General features: G+C 44.8%; 1 protein-coding gene across 1 annotated transcript in view; it reads right to left on the reverse strand.

Moving 5' to 3' along the window:
• LOC139385502 (contactin-5-like) overlaps nucleotides 1-17261 on the reverse strand; it is a 535984-nt gene that overhangs the window by 262105 nt on the left and 256618 nt on the right. The window contains exon 6 of the mRNA XM_071130610.1: nucleotides 10201-10296. Coding sequence (XP_070986711.1) covers nucleotides 10201-10296 — 96 coding nt within the window. The remainder of the gene's footprint in view (nucleotides 1-10200; nucleotides 10297-17261) is intronic.

The following is a 17261-nucleotide window of genomic DNA, read 5'->3' on the forward strand; positions in this document are numbered from 1 at the left end:
GGAGGCAGGTAGTCTAGTGGTTAGATGAGGCAGGAAGCCTAGTGGTTAGAGGAGACAGGTAGTCTAGTGGTTAGAGGAAGCAGGTAGCCTAGTGGTTAGAGGAGGCAGGTAGCCTAGTGGTTAGAGGAGGCAGGTAGCCTAGTGGTTAGAGGAGGCAGGTAACCTAGTGGTAGGTAGCCTAGTGGTTAGAGGAGGCAGGTAGCCTAGTGGTTAGAGGAGGCAGGTAGTCTAGTGGTTAGAGGAGGCAGGTAGCCTAGTGGTTAGAGGAGGCAGGTAGCCTAGTGGTTAGAGGAGGCAGGTAGCCTAGTAGTTAAAGGAGACTGGTAGACTAGTGGTTAGAGGAGGCAGGTAGCCTAGTGGTTAGAGGAGGCAGGTAGCCTAGTAGTTAGAGGAGACAGGTAGCGTAGTGGTTAGAGGAGGCAGGTAGCCTAGTGGTTAGAGGAGGCAGGTAGCCTAGTGGTTAGAGGAGGCAGGTAGCCTAGTGGTTAGAGGAGGCAGGTAGCCTAGTGGTTAGAGGCAGGTAGTCTAGTGGTTAGACGAGGCAGGTAGCCTAGTGGTTAGAGGAGGCAGGTAGCCTAGTGGTTAGAGGAGCCAGGTAGCCTAGTGGTTAGAGGAGGCAGGTAGCCTAGTGGTTAGAGGAGGCAGGTAGCCTAGTGGTTAGAGGAGGCAGGTAGCCTAGTGGTTAGAGGAGGCAGGTAGCCAAGTGGTAGGTAGCCTAGTGGTTAGAGGAGGCAGGTAGCCTAGTGGTTAGAGGAGGCAGGTAGCCTAGTGGTTAGAGGAGGCAGGTAGCCTAGTGGTTAGAGGAGGCAGGTAGCCTAGTGGTTAGAGGAGGCAGGTAGCCTAGTGGTAGGTAGCCTAGTGGTTAGAGGAGGCAGGTAGCCTAGTGGTTAGAGGAGGCAGGTAGCCTAGTGGTTATAGGAGGCAGGTAGCCTAGTGGTTAGAGGAGGCAGGTAGCCTAGTGGTTATAGGAGGCAGGTAGCCTAGTGGTTAGAGCGTTGGCCCAGTAACAGAAAAGGTTGCAGGAATGAATCCCTGAGCTGAAAAGGTACAAATCTGTCCTTCTGCCACTGAACAATGCAGTTAACCCACTGTTCCCCGGTAGGCCGTCATGGTAAATAAGAATAAAGGTTAAATAAATAAAACAAATAGAGTGCAGTACTTTTACTAAGGCCCAGCTCTGGTCAAACGTAGTACACTTTTTAGAGAATAGTGTGAAAGGCACTGGAAGGCACTTTGGTCTTCACTGCAGAGGGTTGAGCTCAGCAGAAATCATCCTCCTGTTGTTTGGTCTGTGCTACAGAGGGCTGAGCGCAGCAGAAATCCTCCTCCTGTTGTTTGGTCTGTGCTGCAGAGGGCTGAGCTCAGCAGAAATCATCCTCCTGTTGTTTGGTCTGTGCTGCAGAGGGCTGAGCTCAGCAGAAATCATCCTCCTGCTGTATATCCTCATCTTTAAAAGCATATAGAAAGTGAACTAAACACTAGCTTGGTCCCAAATAGCACGCTATTCCCTATATAGTGCACAACTTTTGACCTGGGATGTATGAGAATTTTAGGACCCTGAAACTAAATCCAATTCATGTAAACCATGATTTTATCAAATTGAAGAAGACATGGTTTTTAAAGTAGCAATCTGTAGTAAAAAAATAAAACTGTTATGGTAAACAGCTGAGGGATGGGCCTGGATAAACAGTAAACAGCTGAGGGCCTGGAGAAACAGTAAACAGTTGAGGACCTGGAGAAACAGTAAACAGCTGAGGGCAAGGAGAAACAGTAAACAGCTGAGGGCCTGGAGAAACAGTAAACAGTTGAGGACCTGGAGAAACAGTAAACAGCTGAGGGCAAGGAGAAACAGTAAACAGCTGAGGGCCTGGAGAAACAGTAAACAGTTGAGGACCTGGAGAAACAGTAAACAGCTGAGGGCCTGGAGAAACAGTAAACAGCTGAGGGCCTGGAGAAACAGTAAACAGTTGAGGACCTGGAGAAACAGTAAACAGCTGAGGGCCTGGAGAAACAGTAAACAGCTGATGGCCTGGAGAAACAGTAAACAGCCTGTAGAAACAGTAAACAGTTGAGGGCCTGGAGAAACAGTAAACAGCTGAGGGCCTGGAGAAACAGTAAACAGTTGAGGACCTGGAGAAACAGTAAACAGCTGAGGGCCTGGAGAAACAGTAAACAGCTGAGGGCCTGGAGAAACAGTAAACAGCTGAGGGCCTGGAGAAACAGTAAACAGCCTGGAGAAACAGTAAACAGCTGAGGGCCTGGAGAAACAGTAAACAGCTGTGGGCAAGGAGAAACAGTAAACAGCTGAGGGCCTGGAGAAACAGTAAACAGCTGAGGGCCTGGAGAAACAGTAAACAGCCTGGAGAAACAGTAAACAGCTGAGGGCCTGGTGAAACAGTAAACAGCTGAGGGCCTGGAGAAACAGTAAACAGCTGAGGGCCTGGAGGAACAGTAAACAGCTGAGGGCCTGGAGAAACAGTAAACAGCTGAGGGCCTGGAGAAACAGTAAACAGCTGAGGGCCTGGAGAAACAGTAAACAGCCTGGAGAAACAGTAAACAGCTGAGGGCCTGGAGAAACTGTAAACAGCTGAGGGCCTGGAGAAACAGTAAACAGCTGTGGGCAAGGAGAAACAGTAAACAGCTGAGGGCCTGGAGAAACAGTAAACAGCTGAGGGCCTGGAGAAACAGTAAACAGCCTGGAGAAACAGTAAACAGCTGAGGGCCTGGAGAAACAGTAAACAGCTGAGGGCCTGGAGAAACAGTAAATAGCTGAGGGCCTGGAGGAACAGTAAACAGCTGAGGGCCTGGAGAAACAGTAAACAGCTGAGGGCCTGGAGAAACAGTAAACAGCTGAGGGCCTGGAGAAACAGTAAACAGCTGAGGGCCTGGAGAAACAGTAAACAGCTGAGGACCAGGATAAACAGTAAACAGCTGAGGACCAGGATAAACAGTAAACAGCCTTGAGAAACAGTAAACAGCTGAGGGCCTGGAGAAACAGTAAACAGCCTGGAGAAACAGTAAACAGCCTGGAGAAACGGTAAACAGCCTGGAGAAACAGTAAACAGCTGAGGGCCTGGAGAAATAGTAAACAGTTGAGGGCCTGGAGAAACAGTAAACAGCTGAGGACAAGGAGAAACAGTAAACAGCTGAAGACCAGGAGAAACAGTAAACAGCTGAGGGCCTGGAGAAACAGTAAACAGCTGAGGACCAGGAGAAACAGTAAACAGCTGAGGGCCTGGAGAAATAGTAAACAGCCTGGAGAAACAGTAAACAGCTGAGGGCCTGGAGAAACAGTAAACAGCCTGTAGAAACAGTAAACAGCCTGGAGAAACAGTAAACAGCCTGTAGAAACAGTAAACAGCCTGGAGAAACAGTAAACAGCCTGCAGAAACAGTAAACAGCCTGGAGAAACAGTAAACAGCTGAGGGCCTGGAGAAACAGTAAACAGCTGAGGGCCTGGAGAAACAGTAAACAGCCTGGATAAACAGTAAACAGCTGAGGGCCTGTAGAAACAGTAAACAGCCTAGAGAAACAGGAGTTCTCGAACCCTCGAACTTCGACCCCAAGGTCCGGCGTGCTATCGACTGTTCCGCTAAAGCTAAAGCATGCTCGTCCGGCAGGGTCGATTTCCACGTTTATAAACCCGGGGTCGATTTCCACGCTTATAAACCTGGGGTCGATTTCCACGCTTGTAAACCCGGGGTCGATTTCCACGCTTGTAGACTCAGGGTCGATTTCCACCCTTGTAGACTCAGGGTCGATTTCCACCCTTGTAAACCCGGAGTCGATTTCCACCCTTGTAAACCCGGGGTCGATTTCCACCCTTATAAACCCAGGGTCGATTTCCACCCTTATAAACCCAGGGTCGATTTCCACCCTTAAAAACCCAGGGTCGCTACACTATATACACTGCTCAAAAAAATAAAGGAAACACTTAAACAACACAATGTAACTCCAAGTCAATCACACTTCTGTGAAATCAAACTGTCCACTTAGGAAGCAACACTGATTGACAATAAATGTCACATGCTGTTGTGCAAATGGAAGACAACAGGTGGAAATTATAGGCAATTAGCAAGACACCCCCAATAAAGGAGTTGTTCTGCAGGTGGGGACCACAGACCACTTCTCAGTTCCTATGCTTCCTGGCTGATGTTTTGGTCACTTTTGAATGCTGGCGATGCTTTCACTCTAGTGGTTGCATGAGACGGAGTCTACAACCCACACAAGTGGCTCAGATAGTGCAGCTCATCCAGGATGGCACATCAATGCGAGATGTGGCAAGAAGGTTTGCTGTGTCTGTCAGCGTAGTGTCCAGAGCATGGAGGCGCTACCAGGAGATAGACCAGTACATCGGGAGATGTGGAGGAGGCCGTAGGAGGGCAACAACCCAGCAGCAGGACCGCTACCTCCTTTGTGCAAGGAGGAGCAGGGGGAGCACTGCCAGAGACCTGCAAAATACACTCCAGCAGGCCACAAATGTGCATGTGCTCAAAACGGTTGTGCTTACAGCCCAACACCGTGCAGGACGTTTGGCATTTGCCAGAGAACCCCAAGATTGGCAAATTTGCCTCTGGTGCCCTGTGCTCTTCACAGATGAAAGCAGGTTCACACTGAGCACATGTGACAGACGTGACAGTCTGGAGACGCCGTAGAGAACGTTCTGCTGCCTGCAACATCCTCCAGCATGACCGGTTTGGCGGTGGGTCAGTCATGGTGTGGGGTGGCATTTCTTTGGGAGGCCGCACAGCCCTCCATGTGCTCGCCAGAGGTAGCCTGACTGCCATTAGGTACCGAGATGAGATCCTCAGACCCCTTGTGAGACCATATGCTGGTGCGGTTGGCCCTGGGTTCCTCCTAATGCAAGACAATGCTAGACCTCATGTGGCTGGAGTGTGTCAGCAGTTCCTGCAAGGGGAAGGCATTGATGCTATGGACTGACCCGCCCGTTCCCCAGACCTGAATCCAATTGAGCACATCTGGGACATCATGTCTCGCTCCATCCACCAACGCCATGTTGCACTACAGACTGTCCAGGAGTTGGCGGATGCTTTAGTCCAGGTCTGGGAGGAGATCCCTCAGGAGACCATCCGCCACCTCATCAGGAGCATGCCCAGGCATTGTAGGGAGGTCATACAGGCACGTGGAGGCCACACACACTACTGATCCTCATTTTGACTTGTTTTAAGGACATTACATCAAAGTTGGATCAGCCTGTAGTGTGGTTTTCCACTTTAATTTTGAGTGTGACTCCAAATCCAGACCTCCATGGGTTGATACATTAATTTCCATTGATCATTTTTGTGTGATTTTGTTGTCAGCACATTCAACTATGTAAAGAAAATAGTATTTAATAAGAATATTTCATTCATTCAGATCTAGGATGTGTTATTTTAGTGTTCCCTTTATTTGTTTGAGCAGTGTGGGGCAAAAAAAGTATTTAGACAGCCACCAATTGTGCAACTTCTCCCACTTAAAAAGATGAGAGAGGCCTGTAATTTTCATCATAGGTACACTTCAACTATGACAGACAAAAAAAAAAAAAAAAAAAAAAAATCCAGAAAATCACACTGTAGGATTTTAAATGAATTTATTTGCAAATTATGGTGGAAAATAAGTATTTGGTCAATGACTAAAGTTTATATCAATACTTTGTTATATACCCTTTGTTGGCAATGACAGAGGTCAAACGTTTTCTGTAAGTCTTCACAAGTTTTCACACACTGTTGCTGGTATTTTGGCCCATTCCTCCATGCAGATCTCCTCTAGAGCAGTGATGTTTTGGGGCTGTTGCTGTGCAACACGGACTTTCAACTCCCTCCAAAGATTTTCTATGGGGTTGAGATCTGGAGACTGGCTAGGCCACTCCAGGACCTTGAAATGCTTCTTACGAAGCCACTCCTTCGTTCCCCGGGCGGTGTGTTTGGGATCATTGTCATGCTGAAAGACCCAGCCACGTTTCATCTTCAATGCCCTTGCTGATGGAAGGAGTTTTCACTCAAAATCTCACGATACATGGACCCATTCATTCTTTCCTTTACACGGATCAGTCATCCTGGTCTCTTTGCAGAAAAACACCCCCATGCTTCACAGTAGGTATGGTGTTCTTTGGATGCAACTCAGCATTCTTTGTCCTCCAACGAGTTGAGTTTTTACCAGAAAGTTGTGTTTTGGTTTCATCTGACCATATGACATTCTCTCAATCTTCTTCTGGATCATCCAAATGCTCTCTAGCAAACTTCAGACGGGCCTGGACATGTACTGGCTTAAGCAGGGGGACACGTCTGGCACTGCAGGATTTGAGTCCCTGGCGGTGTAGTGTGTAACTAATGGTAGGCTTTGTTACTTCGGTCCCAGCTCTCTGCAGGTCATTCACTAGGTCCCCCCGTGTGGTTCTGGGATTTTTGCTCACCGTTCTTGTGATAATTTTGACCCCACGGGGTGGGATCTTGCGTGGAGCCCCAGATCGAGGGAGATTATCACTGGTCTTGTATGTCTTCCATTTCCTAATAATTTTCCCACAGTTGATTTCTTCAAACCAAGCTGCTTACCTATTGCAGATTCAGTCTTCCCAGCCTGGTGCAGGTCTACAATTTAGTTTCTGGTGTCCTTTGACAGCTCTTTGGTCTTGGCCATAGTGGAGTTTGGAGTGTGACTGTTTGAGGTTGTGGACAGGTGTCTTTTATACTGATAACAAGTTCAAAAAGGTGCCATTAATACAGGCAACTAGTGGAGGACAGAGGGGCCTCTTAAAGAAGAAGTTACAGGTCTGTGAGAGACAGAAATGTTGCTTGTTTCTAGGTGACCAAATACTTATTTTCCACCATAATTTGCAAACAAATTCATTAAAAATCCTACAATGTGATTTTCTGGATTTTTTTCTCTCATTTTTGTCTGTCGTAGTTGAAGTATGAACTATGATGAAAATTACAGGCCTCTCTCATATTTTTAAGTGGGAGAACATGCACAATTGGTGGCTGACTAAATACTTTTTTGCCCCACTGTATATATATATATATATATATATATATATATATATATATATATATATATATATATAAAGGGCAGTAATATATATAAATATATGTATACCTACAGGGGTCCTAAAATTCCAAATCAAATAGCTAAATGATGCTTGGTATGACCATCAAAAAACAATTCCACATAGCTTAGTAGAACCCATCCCCGGGCCCAATTCCATATAGCTTAGTAGAACCCATCCCCGGGCCCAATTCCATATAGCTTAGTAGAACCCATACCTGGGCCCAATTCCATATAGCTTAGTAGAACCCATCCCCGGGCCCAATTCCATATAGCTTAGTAGAACCCATACCTGGGCCCAATTCCATATAGCTTAGTAGAACCCATCCCAAGCCCAATTCCATATAGCTTAGTAGAACCCATCCCCGGGCCCAATTCTATATAGCTTAGTAGAACCCATCCCCGGGCCCAATTCCATATAGCTTAGTAGAACCCATACCTGGGCCCAATTCCATATAGCTTAGTAGAACCCATCCCCGGGCCCAATTCCATATAGCTTAGTAGAACCCATACCCGGGCCCAATTCCATATAGCTTAGTAGAACCCATCCCCGGGCCCAATTCCATATAGCTTAGTAGAACCCATCCCCGGGCCCAATTCCATATAGCTTAGTAGAACCCATCCCCGGGCCCAATTCCATATAGCTTAGTAGAACCCATCCCCGGGCCCAATTCCATATAGCTTAGTAGAACCCATACCTGGGCCCAATTCCATATAGCTTAGTAGAACCCATCCCCGGGCCCAATTCCATATAGCTTAGTAGAACCCATACCTGGGCCCAATTCCATATAGCTTAGTAGAACCCATCCCCGGGCCCAATTCCATATAGCTTAGTAGAACCCATCCCCGGGCCCAATTCCATATAGCTTAGTAGAACCCATCCCCGGGCCCAATTCCATATAGCTTAGTAGAACCCATACCTGGGCCCAATTCCATATAGCTTAGTAGAACCCATACCTGGGCCCAATTCCATATAGCTTAGTAGAACCCATACCTGGGCCCAATTCCATATAGCTTAGTAGAACCCATACCTGGGCCCAATTCCATATAGCTTAGTAGAACCCATACCCGGGCCCAATTGCATATAGCTTAGTAGAACCCATCCCCGCCCAATTCCATATAGCTTAGTAGAACCCATACCCGGGCCCAATTCCATATAGCTTAGTAGAACCCATCCCCGCCCAATTCCATATAGCTTAGTAAAACCCATCCTGGGCCCAATTCCATATAGCTTAGTAGAACCCATCCCCGGGCCCAATTCCATATAGATTAGTAGAACCCATCCCCGGGCCCAATTCCATATAGCTTAGTAGAACCCATACCCGGGCCCAATTCCATATAGCTTAGTAAAACCCATCCCCGGGCCCAATTCCATATAGCTTAGTGGAACCCATCCCCGGGCCCAATTCCACATAGCTTAGTAGAACCCATCCCCGGGCCCAATTCCACATAGCTTAGTAGAACCCATCCCCGGGCCCAATTCCATATAGCTTAGTAGAACCCATCCCCGGACCCAATTCCATATAGCTTAGTAGAACCCATCCCCAGGCCCAATTCCACATAGCTTAGTAGAACGCATCCACGGGCCCAATTCCACATAGATTAGTAGAACCCATCCACGCCCAATTCCATATAGCTTAGTAGAACCCATACCTGGGCCCAATTCCATATAGCTTAGTAGAACCCATCCCCGGGCCCAATTCCATATAGCTTAGTAGAACCCATACCTGGGCCCAATTCCATATAGCTTAGTAGAACCCATACCTGGGCCCAATTCCATATAGCTTAGTAGAACCCATACCCGGGCCCAATTCCATATAGCTTAGTAGAACCCATCCCCGGGCCCAATTCCATATAGCTTAGTAGAACCCATACCCGGGCCCAATTCCATATAGCTTAGTAGAACCCATCCCCGCCCAATTCCATATAGCTTAGTAGAACCCATACCCGGGCCCAATTCCTTATAGCTTAGTAGAACCCATCCCTGCCCAATTCCATATAGCTTAGTAAAACCCATCCTGGGCCCAATTCCATATAGCTTAGTAGAACCCATCCCCGGGCCCAATTCCATATAGATTAGTAGAACCCATCCCCGGGCCCAATTCCATATAGCTTAGTAGAACCCATACCCGGGCCCAATTCCATATAGCTTAGTATAACCCATCCCCGGGCCCAATTCCATATAGCTTAGTGGAACCCATCCCCGGGCCCAATTCCACATAGCTTAGTAGAACCCATCCCCGGGCCCAATTCCACATAGCTTAGTAGAACCCATCCCCGGGCCCAATTCCATATAGCTTAGTAGAACCCATCCCCGGACCCAATTCCATATAGCTTAGTAGAACCCATCCCCAGGCCCAATTCCACATAGCTTAGTAGAACGCATCCACGGGCCCAATTCCACATAGATTAGTAGAACCCATCCACGGGCCCAATTCCACATAGTTTAGTAGAACTCATCCCCGGGCCCAATTTCACATAGCTTAGTAGAACCCATCCCCGGACCCAATTCCATATAGCTTAGTAGAACCCATCCCCGGGCCCAATTCCACATAGCTTAGTAGAACCCATCCCCGGGCCCAATTCCACATAGCTTAGTAGAACCCATCCTCGGGCCCTCTTAAGGGGTTCTTAAGGTGCAGCTCATGTTTCTCCAGTCTCAGTTACGGTTCAGTGAGAGAAAGTACAGAGCAGTACAATATTGAACTCCTATTTGGTTAATTTATTTAATCCGTGTTCCTATTGTGGTCAATACATTAAGCTACAATAGAAGAAGGATGCTTACGAAGTATTGATCCAGAGATATCGTAACAACACGCATGCACTCATTTTCCAGCTTAGCCCTAATAGGTGTGCTAGATATGATGAGAATGAGGTGGAGAGGTACACACGAGGAGGGTTAGGGGTTAGGATCTTACCTGGAGAATGAGGGGTGGAGTACACATGAGGAAGGTTAGGGGTTAGGATCTTAAATGGAGAATGAGGTGGAGGGATACAGATGAGGAGGGTTAGGGGTTAGGGGTTAAGGGTCAGGCTCTTACCTGGAGAATGAGGTGGAGAGGTACACATGAGGAGGGTTAGGGGTTAAGGGTCAGGCTCTTACCTGGAGAATGAGGTGGAGAGGTACACATGAGGAGGGTTAGGGGTTGAGGGTCTTACCTGGAGAATGAGGGGGTGGGGTACACATGAGCACCACTCCTTGTCCTTCCCTTACAGACACGCCTCCTCTCGTCCTCCCACTGAAGGATCCCAGATCTGTACCAGGAAACAACAACAATATTAACAGCATTAATATTTGCTATTGTACACAGTTACAGTTATTTACAATGCTATTCTACACAGTTAGTTATTTACAATGCTATTCTACACAGTTAGTTATTTACAATGCTATTCTACACATTTAAAGTTATTTACAATGCTATTCTACACAGTTAGTTATTTACAATGCTATTCTACACAGTTAGTTATTTACAATGCTATTCTACACAGTTACAGGTATTTATAATGCTACACAGTTAGATAGTGGTATCATACAACCAGGGTGAGTTTCCCAAATTCTCTGCAGCTTTTAGCTTGTTCTAACGAGGTGCGTTATGTCTCTCGATAACCCAGCCGCCAGACACTTATCATTTTTAAATAAATGTCTAACGATCTATCATCTGTGAGTGAACCAAAATGTGTCAAAATACACAGTATACTGTTCTACTGAGGTCTGGGTCATCAATAACTAACACAGTTTACTGTTCTACTGAGGGTCTGGGTCATCAATAACTAACACAGTACACTGTTCTACTGAGGGTCTGTGTCTGGGTCATCAATAACTAACACAGTATACTGTTCTACTGGGGGTCTCGGTCATCAATAACTAACACAGTTTACTGTTCTACTGGGGGTCTGGTTCATCAATAACTAACACAGTTTACTGTTCTACTGAGGGTCTGTGTCATCAATAACTAACACAGTTTACTGTTATACTGAGTGTCTGTGTCTGGGTCATCAATAACTAACACAGTATACTGTTCTACTGAGGGTCTGGGTCATCAATAACTAACACAGTTTACTGTTCTACTGAGGGTCTGGGTCATCAATAACTAACACAGTATACTGTTCTACTGAGGATCTGTGTCTGGGTCATCAATAACTAACACAGTTTACTGTTCTACTAAGGGTCTGGGTCATCAATAACTAACACAGTTTACTGTTCTACTGAGGGTCTGTGTCTGGGTCATCAATAACTAACACAGTATACTGTTCTACTGAGGGTCTGGGTCATCAATAACTAACACAGTTTACTGTTCTACTGAGGGTCTGTGTCTGGATCATCAATAACTAGCACAGTTTACTGTTCTACTGAGGGTCTGTGTCTGGGTCATCAATAACTAACACAGTTTACTGTTCTACTGAGGGTCTGCGTCATCAATAACTAACACAGTTTACTGTTCTACTGAGGATCTGTGTCTGGGTCATCAATAACTAACACAGTATACTGTTCTACTGAGGGTCTGTGTCTGGGTCATCAATAACTAACACAGTATACTGTTCTACTGAGGGTCTGTGTCTGGGTCATCAATAACTAACACAGTTTACTGTTCTACTGAGGGTCTGTGTCTGGGTCATCAATAACTAACCAGTATACTGTTCTACTGAGGGTCTGTGTCTGGGTCATCAATAACTAACACAGTATACTGTTCTACTGAGGGTCTGTGTCTGGGTCATCAATAACTAACACAGTTTACTGTTCTACTGAGGGTCTGTGTCTGGGTCATCAATAACTAACACAGTTTACTGTTCTACTGAGGGTTTGTGTCTGGGTCATCAATAACTAACACAGTGTACTGTTCTACTGAGGGTCTGTGTCATCAATAACTAACACAGTTTACTGTTCTACTGAGGGTCTGTGTCTGGATCATCAATAACTAACACAGTTTACTGTTCTACTGAGGGTCTGCGTCATCAATAACTAACACAGTTTACTGTTCTACTGAGGATCTGTGTCTGCGTCATCAATAACTAACACAGTATACTGTTCTACTGAGGGTCTGCGTCTTTAATAACTAACACAGTTTACTGTTCTACTGAGGGTATGTGTCTTGGTCATCAATAACTAACACCGTTTACTGTTCTACTGAGGGTCTGTGTCTGGGTCATCAATAACTAACACAGTATACTGTTCTACTGAGGGTCTGTGTCTGGGTCATCAATAACTAACACAGTATACTGTTCTACTGAGGGTCTGTGTCTGGATCATCAATAACTAACACAGTTTACTGTTCTACTGAGGGTCTGTGTCTGGGTCATCAATAACTAACACAGTATACTGTTATACTGAGGGTCTGTGTCTGGGTCATCAATAACTAACACAGTATACTGTTCTACTGAGGGTCTGTGTCTGGATCATCAATAACTAACACAGTTTACTGTTCTACTGAGGGTCTGTGTCTGGGTCATCAATAACTAACACAGTTTACTGTTCTACTGAGGGTCTGCGTCATCAATAACTAACACAGTATACTGTTCTACTGAGGGTCTGTGTCTGGGTCATCAATAACTAACACAGTATACTGTTCTACTGAGGGTCTGTGTCTGGGTCATCAATAACTAACACAGTTTACTGTTCTACTGAGGGTCTGTGTCTGGGTCATCAATAACTAACACAGTATACTGTTCTACTGAGAGTCTGTGTCATCAATAACTAACATAGTCTACTGTTCTACTGAGGGTCTGTGTCTGGATCATCAATAACTAACACCGTTTACTGTTCTACTGAGGGTCTGTGTCTGGGTCATCAATAACTAACACAGTTTACTGTTCTACTGAGGGTCTGTGTCTGGGTCATCAATAACTAACACAGTTTACTGTTCTACTGGGGTTCTGTGTCTGGATCATCAATAACTAACACAGTTTACTGTTCTACTGGGGGTCTGGGTCATCAATAACTAACACAGTATACTGTTCTAATGAGGGTCTGTGTCTGGGTCATCAATAACTAACACAGTTTACTGTTCTACTGAGGGTCTGGGTCTGGATCATCAATAACTAACACAGTTTACTGTTCTACTGAGGGTCTGTGTCTGGGTCATCAATAACTAACACAGTTTACTGTTCTACTGAGGGTCTGCGTCATCAATAACTAACACAGTATACTGTTCTACTGAGGGTCTGTGTCTGGGTCATCAATAACTAACACAGTATACTGTTCTACTGAGGGTCTGTGTCTGGGTCATCAATAACTAACACAGTTTACTGTTCTACTGAGGGTCTGTGTCTGGGTCATCAATAACTAACACAGTATACTGTTCTACTGAGAGTCTGTGTCATCAATAACTAACATAGTCTACTGTTCTACTGAGGGTCTGTGTCTGGATCATCAATAACTAACACCGTTTACTGTTCTACTGAGGGTCTGTGTCTGGGTCATCAATAACTAACACAGTTTACTGTTCTACTGAGGGTCTGTGTCTGGGTCATCAATAACTAACACAGTTTACTGTTCTACTGGGGTTCTGTGTCTGGATCATCAATAACTAACACAGTTTACTGTTCTACTGGGGGTCTGGGTCATCAATAACTAACACAGTATACTGTTCTAATGAGGGTCTGTGTCTGGGTCATCAATAACTAACACAGTTTACTGTTCTACTGAGGGTCTGGGTCATCAATAACTAACACAGTATACTGTTCTACTGAGGGTCTGGGTCATCAATAACTAACACAGTTTACTGTTCTACTGAGGGTCTGTGTCTGGGTCATCAATAACTAACACAGTATACTGTTCTACTGAGGGTCTGGGTCATCAATAACTAACACAGTGTACTGTTCTACTGAGGGTCTGTGTCTGGGTCATCAATAACTAACACAGTTTACTGTTCTACTGAGGGTCTGTGTCTGGGTCATCAATAACTAACACAGTTTACTGTTCTACTGAGGGTCTGGGTCATCAATAACTAACACAGTATACTGTTCTACTGAGGGTCTGGGTCATCAATAACTAACACAGTTTACTGTTCTACTGAGGGTCTGTGTCTGGGTCATCAATAACTAACACAGTATACTGTTCTACTGAGGGCCTGGGTCATCAATAACTAACACAGTTTACTGTTCTACTGAGGGTCTGCGTCTGGGTCATCAATAACTAACACAGTTTACTGTTCTACTGAGGGTCTGGGTCATCAATAACTAACACAGTATACTGTTCTACTGAGGGTCTGGGTCATCAATAACTAACACAGTTTACTGTTCTACTGAGGGTCTGTGTCTGGGTCATCAATAACTAACACAGTATACTGTTCTACTGAGGGCCTGGGTCATCAATAACTAACACAGTTTACTGTTCTACTGAGGATCTGTTTCTGGATCATCAATACTAACACAGTTTACTGTTCTACTGGGGGTCTGTGTCTGGATCATCAATAACTAACACTGTTTACTGTTATACTGAGGGTCTGTGTCTGGGTCATCAATAACTAACACAGTTTACTGTTCTACTGAGGGTCTGTGTCTGGGTCATCAATAACTAACACAGTTTACTGTTCTACAGGGGGTCTGTGTCTGGATCATCAATGACTAACACAGTTTACTGTTCTACTGGGGGTCTGGGTCATCAATAACTAACACAGTATACTGTTCTACTGAGGGTCTGTGTCATCAATAACTAACACAGTTCACTGTTCTACTGAGGGTCTGGGTCATCAATAACTAACACAGTATACTGTTCTACTGAGGGTCTGTGTAATCAATAACTAACACAGTTTACTGTTCTACTGAGGGTCTGTGTCTGGGTCATCAATAACTAACACAGTTTACTGTTCTACTGGGGGTCTGTGTCTGGATCATCAATAACTAACACAGTTGACTGTTCTACTGAGGGTCTGTGTCATCAATAACTAACACAGTATACTGTTCTACTGAGGGTCTGTGTCATCAATAACTAACACAGTTTACTGTTCTACTGAGGGTCTGTGTCTGGGTCATCAATAACTAACACAGTATACTGTTCTACTGAGGGTCTGGGTCATCAATAACTAACACAGTTTACTGTTCTACTGAGGGTCTGTGTCTGGGTCATCAATAACTAACACAGTATACTGTTCTACTGAGGGTCTGAGTCATCAATAACTAACACAGTGTACTGTTCTACTGAGGGTCTGTGTCTGGGTCATCAATAACTAACACAGTTTACTGTTCTACTGGGGTTCTGTGTCTGGATCATCAATACTAACACAGTTTACTGTTCTACTGGGGGTCTGTGTCTGGATCATCAATAACTAACACAGTTTACTGTTATACTGAGGGTCTGTGTCTGGGTCATCAATAACTAACACAGTTTACTGTTCTACTGGGGTTCTGTGTCTGGATCATCAATACTAACACAGTTTACTGTTCTACTGGGGGTCTGTGTCTGGATCATCAATAACTAACACAGTTTACTGTTATACTGAGGGTCTGTGTCTGGGTCATCAATAACTAACACAGTTTACTGTTCTACTGAGGGTCTGTGTCTGGGTCATCAATAACTAACACAGTTTACTGTTCTACAGGGGGTCTGTGTCTGGATCATCAATAACTAACACAGTTTACTGTTCTACTGGGGGTCTGGGTCATCAATAACTAACACAGTATACTGTTCTACTGAGGGTCTGTGTCATCAATAACTAACACAGTTCACTGTTCTACTGAGGGTCTGGGTCATCAATAACTAACACAGTATACTGTTCTACTGAGGGTCTGTGTAATCAATAACTAACACAGTTTACTGTTCTACTGAGGGTCTGTGTCTGGGTCATCAATAACTAACACAGTTTACTGTTCTACTGGGGGTCTGTGTCTGGATCATCAATAACTAACACAGTTGACTGTTCTACTGAGGGTCTGTGTCATCAATAACTAACACAGTTTACTGTTCTACTGAGTGTCTGTGTCTGGGTCATCAATAACTAACACAGTTTACTGTTCTACTGAGGGTCTGTGTCTGGGTCATCAATAACTAACACAGTTTACTGTTCTACTGAGGGTCTGTGTCTGGGTCATCAATAACTAACACAGTATACTGTTCTACTGAGGGTCTGTGTCTGGGTCATCAATAACTAACACAGTATACTGTTCTACTGAAGATCTGTGTCATCAATAACTAACACAGTTTACTGTTCTACTGAGGGTCTGTGTCTGGATCATCAAAAACTAACACAGTTTACTGTTCTACTGAGGGTCTGTGTCTGGGTCATCAATAACTAACACCGTTTACTGTTCTACTGAGGGTCTGTGTCTGGGTCATCAATAACTAACACAGTTTACTGTTCTACTGGGGTTCTGTGTCTGGATCATCAATAACTAACACAGTTTACTGTTCTACTGGGGGTCTGGGTCATCAATAACTAACACAGTATACTGTTCTACTGAGGGTCTGTGTAATCAATAACTAACACAGTTTACTGTTCTACTGAGGATCTGTGTCTGGGTCATCAATAACTAACACAGTTTACTGTTCTACTGGGGGTCTGTGTCTGGATCATCAATAACTAACACAGTTGACTGTTCTACTGAGGGTCTGTGTCATCAATAACTAACACAGTATACTGTTCTACTGAGGGTCTGTGTCATCAATAACTAACACAGTTTACTGTTCTACTGAGGGTCTGTGTCTGGGTCATCAATAACTAACACAGTATACTGTTCTACTGAGGGTCTGGGTCATCAATAACTAACACAGTTTACTGTTCTACTGAGGGTCTGTGTCTGGGTCATCAATAACTAACACAGTTTACTGTTCTACTGGGGTTCTGTGTCTGGATCATCAATACTAACACAGTTTACTGTTCTACTGGGGGTCTGTGTCTGGATCATCAATAACTAACACAGTTTACTGTTATACTGAGGGTCTGTGTCTGGGTCATCAATAACTAACACAGTTTACTGTTCTACTGGGGTTCTGTGTCTGGATCATCAATACTAACACAGTTTACTGTTCTACTGGGGGTCTGTGTCTGGATCATCAATAACTAACACAGTTTACTGTTATACTGAGGGTCTGTGTCATCAATAACTAACACAGTTTACTGTTCTACTGAGGGTCTGTGTCTGGGTCATCAATAACTAACACAGTATACTGTTCTACTGAGGGTCTGGGTCATCAATAACTAACACAGTTTACTGTTCTACTGAGGGTCTGTGTCTGGGTCATCAATAACTAACACAGTATACTGTTCTACTGAGGGTCTGGGTCA

This window comes from Oncorhynchus clarkii, chromosome 27 (genome assembly GCF_045791955.1).
Source record: "Oncorhynchus clarkii lewisi isolate Uvic-CL-2024 chromosome 27, UVic_Ocla_1.0, whole genome shotgun sequence".
NCBI lineage: Eukaryota > Metazoa > Chordata > Actinopteri > Salmoniformes > Salmonidae > Oncorhynchus > Oncorhynchus clarkii.